At 40.1% G+C, this 17909-nt stretch overlaps 1 protein-coding gene across 18 annotated transcripts in view; it reads right to left on the reverse strand.

The window, feature by feature from the left end:
* EPC2 (enhancer of polycomb 2) overlaps positions 1–17909 on the reverse strand; it is a 137864-nt gene that overhangs the window by 65940 nt on the left and 54015 nt on the right. For 16 of the 18 annotated variants that reach the window (XM_089329181.1, XM_051848701.3, XM_089329180.1 and 13 more), the window contains one exon: positions 11950–12109. The exons of the other annotated variants lie outside the window; for them this stretch is intronic. In XM_089329181.1, coding sequence (XP_089185307.1) covers positions 11950–12109 — 160 coding nt within the window. The remainder of the gene's footprint in view (positions 1–11949; positions 12110–17909) is intronic. 18 annotated transcript variants of the gene reach the window in all.

Here is a 17909-nt window from a genome sequence, read left to right on the forward strand (position 1 = left end):
AAATAATAGTGAAGAATAAAGTCAGAGGACTGGCATTACTTGATTTCAAGACTTACAATGAAGCTACAAAAGTCGTGCCATACTGACAAAAGAGATGAATGGAACACAGATAATGAACCCAGAAATAGACCCATATATAAATCAGCCAACTGATCTTTAGTAGGAGATTTAATGATAAAATTATAGTCTTTTCAACACCTGGAGCTGGAATAACAGAAGATTCATATGTAAAAAATGTAATCTAGCCACTTCACAAACTAAACCCTTCACAACTAGTTTACTTCCTAAGTGTCCACAATGGCCAGATTGGAGCCAGCCCAAAGCCAGGAGCCAGGAGCTTCATCCGGGTCTCCTTTGTACCTGGCAGGAGCACAAGCACTTGGGCCGCTTTTCACTGCTTTCCCCAGATCATTAGCAGAGGGCTGGAGCAGAAGTGGAGCAGCTGGAACACAAAACAGCACCTACATAGGATACTGGCATTGCAGGTGGTGGCTTTACCCAGTGTGCACAATGCTTGCTCAGAAAAGTAAAATTTAAACTCTTCACAAAACCCTTCACAAAACTAACTCAAAATGGATTAGAGAAGTAAATGTAAAATGCAATCTATAAAACTTAACAGAAAGTAACATGGGAGGAAATCTCAGTGACCTCAAGTTTGTGATGAGCTTGCCATAAAAGAAGAAAATTGATTAAGTAGACTTCACTAAAACTGGAAACTTCTGCTTTGTGAAAAACACCATGAGGGAATGCAAAGGCAGCTACAAGCAGGGAGAAAAATATGCAAAACATCAAATAAAAAGGACGTGTATCTAAAATACAGAAAGAACACTTAAAGTTCAACATTGTTTAAAAACAAATAATCCAATTAAGAAATGGGCAAAAGATCTGAACAGACACCTCACCGAAGATACATAAAGGCTATTAATCATTTGAAAAGATGCCCAACATCCTGTGTCATTAGAGAATAGCACATTAAAACAACATTACCTCACATCTGTTACAATGGCAAAAATCCAATACCAAATGCTGATAAGGAAAGAGGGCAACAGAACTCTAATTCACTGTCAGTGGGAAGGCAAATGGTACATCCACTTTGGAAGACAGTTCACCTCCCAGCTATCTATACAGCATAGCTGAAAACTCACAGTGAAACAAAAACCTGTCCACAAATGTCTAGAGCAGTTTTATTCACAATCATGTAAAACTGTTAACCAATAAGATGTCTTTCAATGGATGAATGGATAAACAAACTGGTACATTCACACATATTCAATGATCAAAAGAAATACAGAAGGTGTTGTGGCACAGCAGGTTAAACTACTGCTTGGGATGCCTGCATCCCAAGTTTTGAATCCTGCCCACATCCCAGGTTTGAATCCTGGCTGCTGAGGTTCTGATCCAGCTCTCTCTGCTAATGCCCTTGAGAAGCAGCAGATGATGGCTCAAGTGCTTTGAGTCCTGCCACTACATGCATTCCTGGTTTTGGTCTGGTCCAGCCCCTGCTGTTGTGTGTATTTGGGGGTGAACAACAAATAGAAGATCTTTCTTTTTCTTTCTTTCTCACTCTGCCTTTCAAATAAGTAAAACTGTTTTTAAATGAGTTATCAAACAATGAAAAGACATAGAGAAACTTGAATGTGTACTAGTCAAAGAAGCCAGTCTGAAAAGGCTATGCATTGTATGATTCCAACTATCTTGACATTCTGGAAAGGTAAAATTAAAGAAATAGAAAAATGATCAACGGCTGCCAAGGAGTTTTAGGGTGGTAAAACTATTCTACACTGAACTGGCGGATCAAAATTCATAGAACTGCATGGACACAGAGTAAACACAGAGAGTAAACTGCAGTGTTGACAATGGACTTCAGTTAATTTATTATAATAAATATGTCAACTAATGCCAAGATATTATATAACAGTAGAGAAAAGTGTGTGTTGAATGGAGTGTGTGTGTGCATGTGTGTAATAGGATAAAAACTGTTCCTTTTCTTATAAATTTAAAATTCTTTGTAAAAATAATGTAAGCTTTTAAAAGTCTGTTTTATTTTTTTCTAGAGATGCATATTTCACCTCTTATTAATATAACAAAAGTATAAATACTCTTGGTCTAAATTCCTATTAATTAAGGTAGAAACAAAAATCTTCAATTTCAGCCTTCTTAGAGATTCTTGCAGACTATGAAATGCCATAAAACTAATTATTTGTACTATTTTATAACTTTCAAATATTATTAAGACTATTTACCTGGCAAATTGTTTATCTATTCTAGTTAGTAAAAAATAAAAACACATGTCACAAATACCCACGTATACAGAAGCATACATATAGTATAATGTGTAGGTTATCTTTGGGAGATAAGATTATTAATTTTTTCTGCAATTAACATTTTACTTTTCTGGGGAGGCATTGTGCACACTGGGTAAAGCCACCACCTGCAATGCCAGTATCCTATGTAGGTGCTGTTTTGTGTTCCAGCTGCTCCACTTCTGCTCCAGCCCTCTGCTAATGATCTGGGGAAAGCAGTGAAAGGCGGCCCAAGTGCTTGTGCTCCTGCCAGGTACAAAGGAGACCCGGATGAAGCTCCTGGCTCCTGGCTTTGGGCTGGCTCTAATCTGGCCATTGTGGACACTTAGGAAGTAAACCAGTAGATCACAGATCTCTCTCTCTGTAATTCTTTCAAATAAATAAATAAATCTTTAATTTTTTTTTAACTTTTCATTATAATCAGAAAAAAACTCAACTGTTCAAATCTTCCCCCTCTACTTTCTTAGTTTCTAACAGAGAAACTGAAGAGCCAGTAATAAGAAATTAATATTTTGGGGGGTGATTATTTACCCTAGTGATTAAGATATCCACACCACATACTGTATTGTCTGTGTTTGATGCCCAGCTCCAGCTTCTGACTTGTCTCCCTGCTAATACAGAGCACTGGAGGAAGCAGGGATGGCTCAGCTGGATCCCTGCTACCTACATGGGAGACTAGGATTGAGTTTGCAGCTCCTGGCTTCAGTTCAGTTCCAGCTAGGGGCCATTAGGGGATCTAAGTGAACCAGATTAGAGTTCTCCCTCTCTCTGCCTCAAAAATAAAAATCAATCAATCAAAGAAATACCTACTTTTGAACAAGATCCAAGTGTGTGTGTGTGTGTGTGGGGGTGTTCCTATGAGGAATAATCAGTCCAGTAAATAAAAAATACACATAACACACTTATGAACCTGTACACAGAGGTCAGTAAACATTATTTCACTTTCTCACCGTGTCTTTCATCCCTAACTGTGGAAGAAAATGTTTGTTTTATTAAAATTTCCAAGAAATAAGCCTAAGAAAATTATTTTTATAGGTAGGCAGTAAGTGGGGTATAGTAGAACAAATTTTCTTTATTCTGTTATGGAGAAGACAAGGAGACATACAAGATGTTGAAAGGTGTCAACACTCAAGGCAACATGGTTATCACTGGACAACATCCCATGGAGATGTTTGTTGTTAGGCCTATTTCTGGTAACACCAACTAAAACAATCAGGTGCACTGGGTTATATCACAGGCTTTGAGAAGCCATATGGGGAGGGTTCTAAATACTTTAATGCCACAAAACATGTACCTTTATGACCAACCTTGCTTTTGTGCTATTAATCACATACCTAAAACATGCGCCATGATATATCAAATTTGCCTCTTATTTTTGATTTCTTTAACAAGGATCTTTATTGGGCTATATGTTTACTCAGTGACTGCAAACTCATTTCCTTTTTGGAATGTGGACATAAATAAATGAACACTGGCTGAAGGGGTGCTCTCCCTGAACTCAGACTTCTGTTATCTTTCTACCTTATACCACCAAATGTTTTACTTTAACCCAAAATGCCTGGCATTACTTTAATATGTACTGTTTTCTGGGTCTGAGAACTTCTCTTTTTTCCTAGATTATAGCTATGGACACTGTTCTACCACTTCAGCTGCACTGCCACACTCACACTCTTGTCCAGGGAGAGGAGGCGATCACAGCTTCTGTACAAGTTGAGAGAGGATGACCCTTAGAGTCAGTGAATCTGAATGTAGGTTGCCTTGAGTGCCTGGCCTTGCTCACTGTCCCTCTGATCAGCTCCACCTGGGATCCAGTTTCACCTGAAATATATTCTCCAAAAACTGATACAATCTGCTTTTATCTTCATAGCTCAATACTTATTTGAATGTGTGATGTCATTTCATGGTATCTGTGTTCAATCTGATTTTTTGATGCACATATGGCACTTTTACAACAAAATGACATTCCTGGAATGCATCCTTTTCATTAAGAAGTTTTACTATATAAATAACAGCCATCACTTATTTTGGAGGCTTTTTTTTTCCTTTTGAAAGGCAGGGGGGTATGGGGAGGGGGGAGAGAGGGAGGAGGAGAGAGGAGGAGGAAGAGGAAGAGAAAGGGAAAGAGAAAAACAAAGAGAAAGGGAAAGAGAAAATCTCTCATATACTGGTTTACTCCCCAAATGGCTGCAATGGCCAGGGGCTGTCCAGGCTGAAGCCAGGAACTTGAACCTTCATCCTGGTCTACCATATGGGTGGCAGGGGCCCAAGTACTTGGGCCATCCTTCATTGACCTCTCAGGCACACTAGCAGGAAGCTGGATCAGAAGCAGAGTAGCCAGGACTTAAACTTGTGTTCTGATATAGAATACAGGCATCACAGGTGGCAGCTTAACTTACAACACTGGCCTATTATGGATTTTTCTTCAACTCTTTCCAATCAAAACCTGCTCTTCCAGGGCAAAGGGTCAATTGGTCATCTTTGTTTAGGAACAAAATATCAAGGGAAATCCCAGGGGTAATGAAGATGAAGTTGCATATTATACCAGCATCTAATTCACTCTTGTTGAAAACACAATGGAATATATGGGTCCACTGTACATTGAAGAAGTATAGCTTTTCCTCTTTCCAATGCAATTTGACAGTGGTCAGCTTTATCAAACTGAGAAGCTAGCTTCAAGTATACAGCAGAATCCACAAACAGACAGGCATTTTCCCAGGGCTTCAGATCTTGGGAGAAAAACAAAACAGAATTCAATTCCCTCTCTGTGAATTCCTCTTCTTGCCTGACATCCTCATAATACAGAGGTGCTATCCCACCTATCCTTTCTCTTGAACTATCAACTTAGGTGGTGAGGCAGTTCACTAATAAAGGAGTGAGAACAAGAGTGATTCTTTATTTCAAAACAAAAGACAAGGTTCCTGCTACCAATAATCATACTGAGGTCAAAACTGGACACAAATTAGCTTTAGAACACTTGTCCAGCATTTATTTCACTCTTATCTCAAATTCCCTCTTTTCTAGAATTCTAAGATACTTAAAACTTTAGACTATCATCACATTAAACAAAAAGGGTAATGAGAAATTAAGGAAAGAACTTATTCAAATATAAGCAAAGTCATTTCCTTAAGAAGAAAGTTTGGATCCTGCATTTAAAGAAGTTAATTAAACTCCAAAAGAATAAAGAATTATAATATCTGGGTTGTAATAGTAAAATTTTTCTGTGTGCAATACTCAACTAACTAGTGTGTACAATCAGCCTAAATGAGAAAGGACTGGAGCGTCTTGGGTCATCAGAGACTATGCGCCTTCAAGATGCTTCCAACATGGTAAGAATACACAGATATACTGTGATTAAGTTCTTCAGAATATCAATACAATAACGTGGAGAAATAGTGCAGAAAGGAGCAAAACCATTTATCTCACATCCATATCATCCCATTCCCTATAATCTCTGGCACTTTTTATCCTAAAATGATATTGCTGATGAAAAAGAGAACTCACCTTCTAATTTCTAACTTGGATACCACAGCAGGTCTCTCACTTTCACTTTAGTACAAACTAATAATTTCAGCTTTATATTTGATTCTACGTATAATTTTAAGTACTACAAGACTGCCGTCTTTTTTTTTTTTTTTTTTTTTTTTTTTTTTTTTTTTTTTTTGACAGGCAGAGTGGACAGTGAGAGAGAGAGACAGAGAGAGAAAGGTCTTCCTTTTGCCGCTGGTTCACCCTCCAATGGCCGCCGCTGCAGCCGGCGCACCGCGCTGATCCTGGCAGGAGCCAGGAGCCAGGTGCTTTTCCTGGTCTCCCATGGGGTGCAGGGCCCAAGCACCTGGGCCATCCTCCACTGCACTCCCTGGCCATAGCAGAGAGCTGGCCTGGAAGAGGGGCAACCGGGACAGAATCCGGCGCCCCAACCGGGACTAGAACCCGGTGTGCCGGCGCCGCAAGGTGGAGGATTAGCCTATTGAGCCACGGCGCCGGCTCAAGACTGCCGTCTTTAAAATGTCAAAGTATATTTTTTTCTTTAATCATCAATTCATTCACTAATTTAACTATTTAGCAAATAACCAAGCACCTACCTAATCATATGCTAGGTACTGAAACAGGCTGTGAAATTCAAAGATTAAAAAAGTGCAGCTCTAGCCGGCGCCGTGGCTCAATAGGCTAATCCTCCACCTTGCGGCGCCGGCACACCGGGTTCTAGTCCCGGTTGGGGCGCCGGATTCTGTCCCGGTTGCCCCTCTTCCAGGCCAGCTCTCTGCTATGGCCAGGGAGTGCAGTGGAGGATGGCCCAGGTGCTTGGGCCCTGCACCCCATGGGAGACCAGGAAAAGCACCTGGCTCCTGGCTCCTGCCAGGATCAGCGCGGTGCGCCGGCTGCAGCGGCGGCCATTGGAGGGTGAACCAACGGCAAAAGGAAGACCTTTCTCTCTCTGTCTCTCTCTCTCTCACTGTCCACTCTGCCTGTCAAAAAAAAAAAAAAAAAAAAAAAAAAAAAAAAAAAAGTGCAGCTCTCAATGAGCTTTGTAGCCCAGTGAAGTAATAATTGGCAAACAACCACAATTTAAGGTGGTCAGTGCCATAGGAAGGTGAGCACATGACAGAAGGCCTTCACACAAACAACGCCTAGAACTCTGCTGAAAGCACTCAGGAAGAAGCTTCTAAAGATCATTCTGGAGGCAAGTTGTATTTGAACAAGTAAATAAGTAAAGGGCCAGGTAACAGCATGAGAAAACAAAGATTAAAAAAGGCTGGGGCCGGCACTGTGGTGCAGTGGGTTAATGCCCTGACCTGACCCATATGGGTGCTGGTTCTAGTCCCGGCTGCTCCACTTCCAATCCAGCTCTCTGCTAAGGCCTGCGAAAGCAGTACAAAGAAGGCCCAAATCCTGGAAGAAGCACCTGGCTCCTGGCCTCGGATTGGCGCAGCTCCGGCCGTTGCAGCCAATTGGCGAGTGAACCATCGGATGGAAGACCTCTCTCTCTCTGTGCCTCTCCTCTCTCTGTGTAACTCTGACTTTCAAATAAATAAATAAAATCAAGAAAGGAAGGAAGGAAGGAAGGAAGGAAGGAAGGAAGGAAGGAAGGCAGGCAGGCAGGCAGGCAGGCAGGCTACAAGGAACTTATTATTGTAGCTTAAAGCATTGGGGTCAGACAAAATAGGAGGAAAATGTGAATTGAGACTAAAATCTGGGACTGTACTAGGTAAACAAAAGTACTAAAGTGAATGAGATGTAGATACTGCTCCTGAGGAGCTTACAAGCAAGGGGAGGAAAAAGGCCCTTACACCATTCATTTCAGAAAGGTTGGTATTGTAGTGAAGAACACGATGTGACTAGGCAAGTACAAAGTATGGCCTTATATCTCATACAAAGAAGTTAAAATTGTACCTCATGGGAGAGAGTTGAGAAATTCTGAAATAAGTAGTAATCACAACAGTGTTAGTGCAGATGATGGACGGAACAGTACCAGAACAATAAGGAGATTTTTGCCAAAGCTCAAACAATGTGAGGAGCCTTAAAAATTAAGAAGATCACTCTATTCTGGTAATTTTATTGTGTTTTCCTAGCCAACTAAATGGAAATTCTTTCAAATCCATCATGAAAAATGAAAAGGGCGGGGCCAGTGCTGTGGCGCAGCAGGTTAACACCCTGGTCTAAAGCGCCGGCATCCTATATGGGCGCTAGTTCGTGTCCCGGCTGCTCCACTTCCAATCCAGCTCTCTGCTATGGCCTGCGAAAGCAGTAGAAGATGGCCCAAGTCCTTGGACTTGGGCCCCTGCACCCACATGGGAGACCTGGAAGAAGCACCTGGCTCCTGGCTTTGGACTGGCGCAGCTCCAGCCATTGCAGCCAATTGGGGAGGGAACCATCGGATGGAAGACCTCTCTCTGTCTCTCTGCCTCTCCTCTCTCTGTGTAACTCTGACTTGCAAATAAATACATAAATCTTAAAAAAAAAAAAAAAAAGATGAAAAGGGAAAGCATTTAACCTAGTGGTTAAGACACCTACATCCCTTATCAGAGTGCTTAGGTTTAAGTCAGCTCGGCTACCAACTCCACCTTCTCTCATTAGCAGACTCTAAAGAGGTTCAAGTGGTTGTGTCCCTGACACCCATGGGGAAGACCTGTACTAAGTTCCCAGCTCCATTTGGCCTGGCCCAGCCCCAGATGCTTGAACATCTGGAGAGTAAACCATCAGATGGAAGCTTTGTCTCTCAAATTTAAATATTAGTAAGTAGGGGCCAGCACTGTGGCGCAGCAGATTAAGGCACTGCCTACAGTTCCGGCATCCCATATGGGCACTGGTTCAAGTCCCAGCTCCACTTCTGATCCAACTTTCTGCTATGGCCTAGGAAAGTAGTATAAGATGGCCTAAGTCCTTGGGCCCCTGTACCCACATGTGAGACCAGGAAGAAGCTCCAGGCTCCTGGCTTCAGAATGGCACAGCTTCAGCTACTGCAGGCATTTGGGGAGTGAACCAGCAGGTGGAAGAATTCTCCCTCTCTCTGCCTCTGCATCTCTAACTCTGCCTTTCAAATAAATTAAATAAATCTTTTAAAAAAATTAATAAGTAAATCATGAAATAGCAGTTTGATGGAAACTTTTATATACATAATGAAAGACTATATGTACAGCATTAAAACACAAGTGGAAAAATAAAACTAAAAACTGCTGTAGGGGTTGGTATTATGACACAGCAGGTAAAGCTGCCACCTTATGTGGGCACTGCTCCAATCCAGCTCCCTGCTGATGGACTGGAAAAAAGCAGAAGATGGCCCACATCTGGGCTCCTGCCACCCAGGTGGAAAACTAGGATGAAGCTCTTGGCTGCGGCCTGGTCTAGAGCTGGCTGTTGCAGCCATCTGGGGAATGAACCAGCAGATGGAAGATCTCTCTCTGTGTAACTCTGAGTCTCAAAATTCAATCAATCTTTAAAATATTTTTTTAAAAAAACTGCATGTATTCTATGATATTATATAGTTAGATGGGGCATATGCTGGCGGGCTAAAAGAAAAACAAAGGTTAAATAATTTCTATTAATTTTATTCTATTTTTTACAATAATGGAAAAAGATGAAATTTAAAACTGTTTATGATTAATGTTTTATTAGTGTTGATTAATGTTTATTTTATCCAATGTGCCTGACCCAGGTGAGTTACATCCAATTTTTGCTTCTCTTGGTTTCCTAGAAAAGTTTTAAGATGATCCTGACATCTAGCTCTACTGTTTATTAAATAAATAAAACTGGTTTAAGAGAATCCCTTAAAATTCCTATTATGAACATCTGTCTCCTTTCAAAACTGATACAAAGGCAAAGACAAATATAATATGCTAAAGGGAATCAAAGTCAAGGAGTACAGAGGAAATGAATTAAAGAATAACTTCTGTATGTGCCTCTCCTGAATGTGTCAGAGTCTCTCTGGAAAATGTTTCTACCACCAAAGGCCTTTTTAAAAGCCATCTGAAAACAACTAGGTCTGTCAACAAATATGAGTATCTACAGTCAAGTACTACTATACTCTGAAAAGAGAAAATATAGTCCTTGCAACAGAGTACAGTGAGTACTCTAACAGACGTATGGACAAGAAGATACTGTGATAAGCATACAGAGACAGAATGAGAAAAGTCAAGATAAGTTCCGTAAGTAAGTTAGGTCTTAAATGAGCTATAAGAAGTGAAAGACAACTTGAATATCACATGTAAGGAAGTGTGAAATGTGAAACATGGCAATGTGCATAATTTCCAGTAGTTATTACAGCACAAAGAGTGAGGGGAAGAGCCAAAGGAAATGATGAAAGGAAAAATGCAGGGAACAAATCACAAAAGATCTTATATTTATAGCAGAGATTTTGACTATTACTGAATTCTATCAAATCTAAATCACCATGAATTATAAGATGCACCATTACTATTGTACTATAAGAAAGGAAAAAAAGCTTTATATTTGGGTCTTTAATAAATTTAACAAAAGGTCCAACATTATTCAACAGTGAGCTAAGTTACTGTCTTACAACACAGGCATCCCGTATCAGAGCACAGGTTCAAGTCCTGACTGTTCCACTTTCAACCCAGTTAATGGCTAATGCACCTGAGAAGGCAGTGGAAGATGGTCCAAGTACTTGGGACCCCTGCCACTACATAGGAGATCCAGATAGAGTTCTGGGCTCCTGCTTTGGCCTGGTCCAGCCCCAGCCATTGCAGCCATTTGGGGAGTGAGCCAAAGAATGGAAGACTATCTTTCACTCACTCACCCTGCCTATCAAATAAATAAATCTTTGTTTTTTTTAAAGTTAGAGTTAAAAGTTTAATAGAATACTACTTTATAAACCTACATTACAAAGGGCTATCTCTTCACTGTAAGATAAAAAAGCAAACCAGCCATGGAGAAAGAGACAGCAAAGAACTTTTTACTTCTCAACTTGCCCTTAGGTGGAAGGAAGGAGATATGAACTCTCAAAAGATCTGCAGCCTGAATTAAAGCTAATGCTTTGGTCCAAAAATGAATGAAATAAAAAAACTAAGCAAATAGACTTTCAAGTGGTCTCAGGTTGATAGTGTCTCCAGGTACCCTGCAGAAACATATACAAATCCTTCTCAGATGAGTAAGATTTCAATCCAAGACAGCAGCAATTTAAGATGTAATCTCATTTCAAAGGTGAAAAATATCTAGCTATCTTACTATCAATATGAAATAGCTGATCTTAGAGGCAGTCGTCAATCTGTGACATTTCAGAATTACCTAGATAATTTTTAAAAATACACATCACCAGGCTGTATATCCAAAGAATCTCAGGTAGGTAGATTGTAAAACAGAATCCTAGAATCTCTATTTTTAAGCAAGTTATTCTCTCTCTCTCTCTCTGTCCTCTCTCTCTTTCTACCTACCTACCTACCTACCTACCTACCTACCACAATCAGAAGAGATACCAAGACATTATTTATTCAAGGAGACAAGATACCCAGACACTAGCATCTATGTGAAGAATCAGTTGAAACCTTCTACTGTATTTATACAATACAGAACATTAAGTAGGATTTTAATCAGTATCAGACTTGATTAAATTTTAGTTTGATCAGGCTGACAATCCAGTAAGACCACTTGGGTGCAGGCAGACTTTGTAGAAATGACAGATTAGAGGAGTGCCAGGATGGGAGATAGAGGATAGTAAATAACAGATTACTGAAATAGTTTTAAGGGTAGAGACAATGAGAGTTTAAATAGTAACAATGGAAGGAAGCAGAGAGATTTTTATAAAAAGTAGATGAAGGCAGAGGAACAGGATGTAATCATGAAAAACTTCAGAAGACTCACCCCTATTCCTGGGCTTTACAGCCACTGGGCCTCTGAAAATAAACTTCATTCAATATGATAATCCACCACCTTTTGGCTGTATGATAAAGTATAAGTTCCGTACAAAATCCCAAACTACATAAACAGCAAATGTTCCAAATGCTACTGAAAATCAAATGATCGTCAAGTTCAGATGTAAGCATTAAGGGATTTCAAACTTCAATGTTTAACATATCTATAAATTAGTGTGTATGAACTGAAAAATTAAATCTCTGGGCAACAGAAGATAAAGGATTTTCATTGGTTGATAAGTTTAAATTACAAACAGAAAACAATGAATTAAAACACTTACGCTGAATATGAATGAACTGTTTGGGCTGTTTAAACTCTCCTTTGTACAAGCGATTGTAATAGTTGACGTTGCTCTCTGCCTCAGGAACAGGAATGACCATGCTCTCTTTTTTTTCTCTAAACACTTGCTGTGCTGAAATAGCTCGCTGTAAATGATGTTCCTAGAAAATGTAAAGCAGGCAACATAAGTTGTTTTAGCAATATTAAATCAATGCATAATTCTTTAAAAGTTACTTGCTTAGTAATTGCACAGTGCTCTAAAAGTCAATTATAAATAATCCCTTTATCACAAACTTCTAGAAAGCCTTGTCATTGCTATCCTTTAAAATTTATGGCTCAGAATAATATCACCTCAGACTAGTGAAATTTTCATAAGCAGAAATTTTTCAAGATTAAACATATGCATTTAGAAACTAGAATTTAAAATTTCAATGAAAAGAAAATTGATCTCTCATTTGCTAAATTAATTAGGGTGTTTGTCACCACTGCCAGGTTGAGGAAAAGTATGCAAGTCATGGCAAATGAATTTATTTCACAGATTTTAAGTATTTATCTATATACTTGAAATTTTATTAGTACAAAATGCCTAATAGTTCAAATACAGACACAATTATTTCAAAAGCTTATCAGGACATGAATACTATCAGGACATGAATATTTTAAATAAAGATTAAACAAAAAGTTCCTATAAAATACATCCAGGTTTTAGTTACCATTCATTACTTTCACAATTTATTGCAACAGGCTCCTAAGTGTTTTCTCTATTTCCTCCCTTGCCCCACTATGGCTCATTCTCAACAAAGCAGCTTTACCTTTTGGAAGGTAAATCATTCCCGGCCAAGATCATCACTCAAGTACCTACAAGACCCGTATCTCTGACCTCATCTTCCAATTCTCAACTTCCCCATCCTTTACTTTAGCTACACTGCTGCTTTTTGCTGTTCTCAAATGGCCAAATGGCCTGCTTACAAAATCTTAAAAGTCTATTTTTCTTCATATACTTAGTAACATCTGACATATTAAAGATCTCACTTATTTATAACTCATCTTCCTCTAGCATAAAGCTCCACGATGCCAATAATTTTTGCTCATTTTGTTAACTTTTATATATCCCTAGTGCCTCAATAAAGTAGCTGACACAAAGATGCTGCTTGAAACATTAACTAAATGAATAAGTGAAATCCTTACTATATATCTACTATAAATATAAGCTATGCGCAACAATGTACATATAATAGAACTGAAGGGCAAGCCTTGGGCCTGGAGGTAGAGATGCTGTTTGGAAAGACCACATCCTCACATGGAAAGATGTGGGTTGAACCCTGGCTCCACTCTTGATTCCAGCTTTGAGTATAGTCCCTAGCAGGTAGCAGGTGATGGAGGGGTCAAGTAGTTGAGTCCCTGCCACCTATAAGGCAGATGTTCACTGAGTTCCTGGCTCCTGGTTTTGGCCTGGCCCAGTTCCAGCCAGTTCAGGCATTTGGGAAATGAACCAAAAGATGGGAGCTCTGTCTATCTCTCCCTTTCAAGTTTAAAAAAAGAAAGAAAAGAACAAAACTAACATAAAAACAGGGACAAAACAAAGATACAAATCTAGGTTATTTATATTCACGTATTTATATTCACAGGTATACGTGAGTAGTCATATTCACATACAAATTCACACATATAAATATATATACACAAAGTCCAAATTCTTTTCTTTTCTTTTTTATTTATTTGACAGAGTTAGACAGTGAAAGAGAGAAACAGAAAGGTCTTCCTTCCGTTGCTTCACACCCCCAAATGGCCAGAGCTATGCCAATCTGAGGCCAGGAGCCAGATGCTTCCTCCTGGTCTCCCATACAGGTGCAGGCACCCAAGCACTTGGGCCATCCTCCGCTGCCTTCCCAGGCCACAGCAGAGAGCTGGACTGGAAGAGGAGCAACCAGGACTAGAACCAGGTGCCCACATGGGATGCTGACGCCGCTGGCGGAGGATAAACCAAGTGAGCCACGGCTCAGGCCTCACAGTCCAAATTCCTAACTCTATCATATTATTCCAATTTTTTTTTAAGTTCTACAGAGTCTAAGAAATTAGATGATTTTAATTTCATTCAAGCCTTTAGGGTATGAAAAAAGTTTTTGTTATTCAAAAAGAATCAGTACAATGATTCAAGATGAAAAGCTTATTTGCAGTAAGATATAAATAAAATTAAACTGAAGGTTCATTATATGTAAAACTATGCACTAGATTAATTTGATTAGAAGCCTTACTTTAAAAGGAAGGTAGGAGGTCAGCACTTGGTATAGCAGTTAAGTTCTTGCTTGGGACACCTGTATCCCCTATCACAGTGCCTGGTTGAACTCCTAGTTCCTGCACTTTTGATCCAGCTTTCTGCTAATGTGCATCCAGGGAAGCAGCGGATGATGGCTCAAGTACTTGGGTCCCTGCCACCCATCTGGGGGTCCCAGATCAAGTACTGGGCTCCAGGCTTCAGTCTGGCCCAATCTGGCTGTTGTGGAAATTAGGGTAGAGAACTATTAGATGGAAGATCTCTCTGTCCACCTCTGTCTCTTCCTTTCTATCTGCCTTTCAAATAAAATGAAAAAAAAAAAAAAAATTTTTTTTTGACAGGCAGGGTGGACAGTGAGAGAGAGAGAAAGAGAGAGAGAAAGGTCTTCCTTTGCCGTTGGTTCACCCTCCAATGGCCGCTGCGGCCAGTGCACTGCGCTGATCCAATGGCAGGAGCCAGGTGCTTCTCCTGGTCTCCCATGGGGTGTAGGGCCCAAGGACTTGGGCCATCCTCCACTGCACTCCCTGGCCACAGCAGAGAGCTGGCCTGGAAGAGGGGCAACCGGGACAGAATCCGGCGCCCCGACCGGGACTAGAACCTGGTGTGCCGGTGCAGCAAGGTGGAGGATTAGCCTAGTGAGCCGTGGTGCCGGCCAAACATATTTTTAAAACAAAAAATAATAAAAAAAATAGTATGATGGAGAACAGATATCAAATAATAACAACAAAAGATCATTAATTTTATGATCTGCTAGTCATTATTAGTAAAGTAAGCAGAGAAGCAGAGGACACAAAAACAAGAGAGAAAGGAAAAAAAAAACACATTATGAGAAAGTGGGGAAACAACCTTCTGAAGACAAATGAACGTGAAGGCAGGGTAACTACTGAGACTCTCACAATAGCATCAAGCCTCATTAGATCCAGTCAAATCGTATCTGTTTTCCCCCAAAATAATGTTATCCTATCTCACAGTCAGCATCTCCTTGACATTTTGCCACAATAATTTACATCAAGAAAACAGTAGCACAGTGAAGAAAAATGTTCTGCAATTTAAATGGAAGAACAAAAGTTCAGGAATAGGTAAGCCAGGTAAGAAGCATGAAATGCGGCATAAGAAACCACAAAATATTGATAAAGCCATAGTAACAAAGAAGTATAGTTTATCCAAAGAAGAAATAATTTACACATACGTATGTTTTAACAAACACTATATAATAATTACTATCCAATGACAGGTAATTTGAAAGTCTTAACTTGGGGCACACTTTGGTCCAGCAGTTAAGACACCACTTGGGATACTGGCATCCCTATGAGAGTACTTGATTTGGCCGGCGCCGCAGCTCAATAGGCTAATCCTCCGCCTGCGGGTTCTAGTCCCTCGGGTTCTAGTCCCGGTCCGGGCGTCAGATTCTATCCCGGTTGCCCCTCTTCCAGGCCAGCTCTCTGCTATGGCCCGGGAGTGCAGTGGAGGATGGCCCAAGTCCCTTCACCCGCATGGGAGACCAGGAGAAGCACCTGGCTCCTGTCTTCAGATCAGCTCAATGTGCTGGCCCCAGCGCGCCGGCCATTGGAGGGTGAACCAATGGCAAAAAGGAAGACCATTCTGTCTGTCTGTCTCTCTCTCTCTCTGTCCACTCTGCCTGTCAAAAAATTAAAAAAATGAAAAAAAAAAAGAAGAGAGTATTTGATTTGCATCCCAGCTCCTTTGCTTCTGATCCAGTTTCCTACACCGTGGGAGGCAACAGAAGATGGCTCAAGTACTTGAGTCCCTGACACCCACTTGGGAGATCTGGATTGAGCTGAGAGCTCCTGGCTTTAGCCTTGCCCAGATCTGGCTGTTGCAGTCATTTGAAGAGTGAACTGGTAAATTTAAGATCTCTGACTTTCAAATAAAATGAAAAAAAGTTTAATCTTAACTTATTTAAGTTTCCTAACAACCTTGTGAGATAGGTAACATCACATTTCTTACACAAGGAAACTGAGGTACAGAGAGGTTAACTGATTTGCCCAAGCTTAGCTGGCTAATAAGCAGCAGAGCCAGAGTTGAAGCTATTAACCACATTATGCTGCCTCTCAAATCAATGTAATAAGAGAGCTGAGACAGATCTATGTATAAATAAGAATTCAGGATAAAGACAGCACCACAAAATTAACAGGCACAGTCCAAAATGCTCAAGATATAAAGATGATAAAGGAAATGGCTACCTTATGCTCACATGCAAAAGGGGATTCCATACAGGTTATATGTCTAAATGTGAAAGATAAAGCCATAAAGGTAACCAAACAAAACAACTGAAAGTATTTTTCTGGTACAGAAGCAGAAAAGAACTTATTAAAATTTTTAAGTACCAAACTATAAGGAAAAAAAAAAGATGACACTTATATCAAAAAGATTTATTAAAACAGAATGTATTAAACTTATTAAATAATTTCATTTAATTATTAAACGACTAGAAATTTATTAAAGAAGAAATAAATTAATAAATTTATGACTAAATGGAAGAAGCTATTTTCAATGTATAATACCTAGAATTTGTAAGAAACTTCCAAAAAGCAAGAAAAGGAGAACTATTCCAAAGAAAAATGGATAAAAGACATAAACAGGCACTTACAGAAAAGAAAACCCAAAAGGCTAACAAACATGTGAAGAAATATTCAAATTCATTACTGATCAGATAAATGCAAAATGAGATAAATTATACTTGTTAAATTCGGAAAAGCTTGAAGTTGGGATAATTCTTCCTAGCATCAGCAGGAATGGAAGTACACAAATTCCCACATGCGTGACTATGGAAGCACAGACTGCCGCTACCATTTAGAGAGCAAAGTAATCTCACTGCCTATAACAAAACTGAACCAACACTGCCTTCAAGAGATTCATAAATGTTGAAATAGTAACATGAATATGTTATCCCTCCTGCGGGCCACTCTCCACAGCCCCCTGAACTGTTCTCTACTTCTCCTAGATAATAAGGCATTCAGGTCCACAGTGCTACTTACTCAGTAAACCTGACCATCTTTCTTTCTTTTTTTTTTTTTTTTGACAGGCAGAGCTAGACAGTGAGAGAGAGAGAGAGAGACAGAGCGAAAGGTCTTCCTTCCGTTGGTTTACCCCCCAAATGGCCGCTACAGCCGGCGTACTGTGCCGATCCGAAGCCAGGAGCCACGTGCTTCCTCCTGGAAACCTGACCATCTTAAATTAAAAAATAATAATAATAATAAATTATTTTTTAGAAATCCCTTTTATTAGTTCTCACGACCATATATCTTTCCAGTGTAAGGCTTTTCGAACTTGCAGGTTTCATGCAGTTTTGTAATCAAATGACTACTGACTTCTTTCTCCACTGGACTGCATGCAAAATCTGTCTGTGATGCATCCACTGCTCTGTCTCCAAACCTGGTGCACAGAAAGTTCAGACTTCTATATAATACTGAACCAAAAGAAGGCAGGCTGCCCACTACACATAACATAAAGTCTCAGGGCTGGCACTGTGAAATAGAGAGTAAAGCCACTGCCTGCACTGCCAGCATCCCATACCGGTGCTGGTTGAAGTCCCGGCTGCTCCACTTCCAATCCAGCTCTCTGCTATGGCCTGGGAAAGCAGTAGAGGATGGCCAAGTCCTTGGGCCCCTGCACCTGTGTGGGAGACCTGGAAGAAGCTTGGGGCTTCCTGGCTTCTGATGGGT

The sequence above is a fragment of the Oryctolagus cuniculus genome, chromosome 3 (genome assembly GCF_051225735.1).
Source record: "Oryctolagus cuniculus isolate XC-2025 breed Fujian yellow rabbit chromosome 3, ASM5122573v1, whole genome shotgun sequence".
Lineage (NCBI taxonomy): Eukaryota > Metazoa > Chordata > Mammalia > Lagomorpha > Leporidae > Oryctolagus > Oryctolagus cuniculus.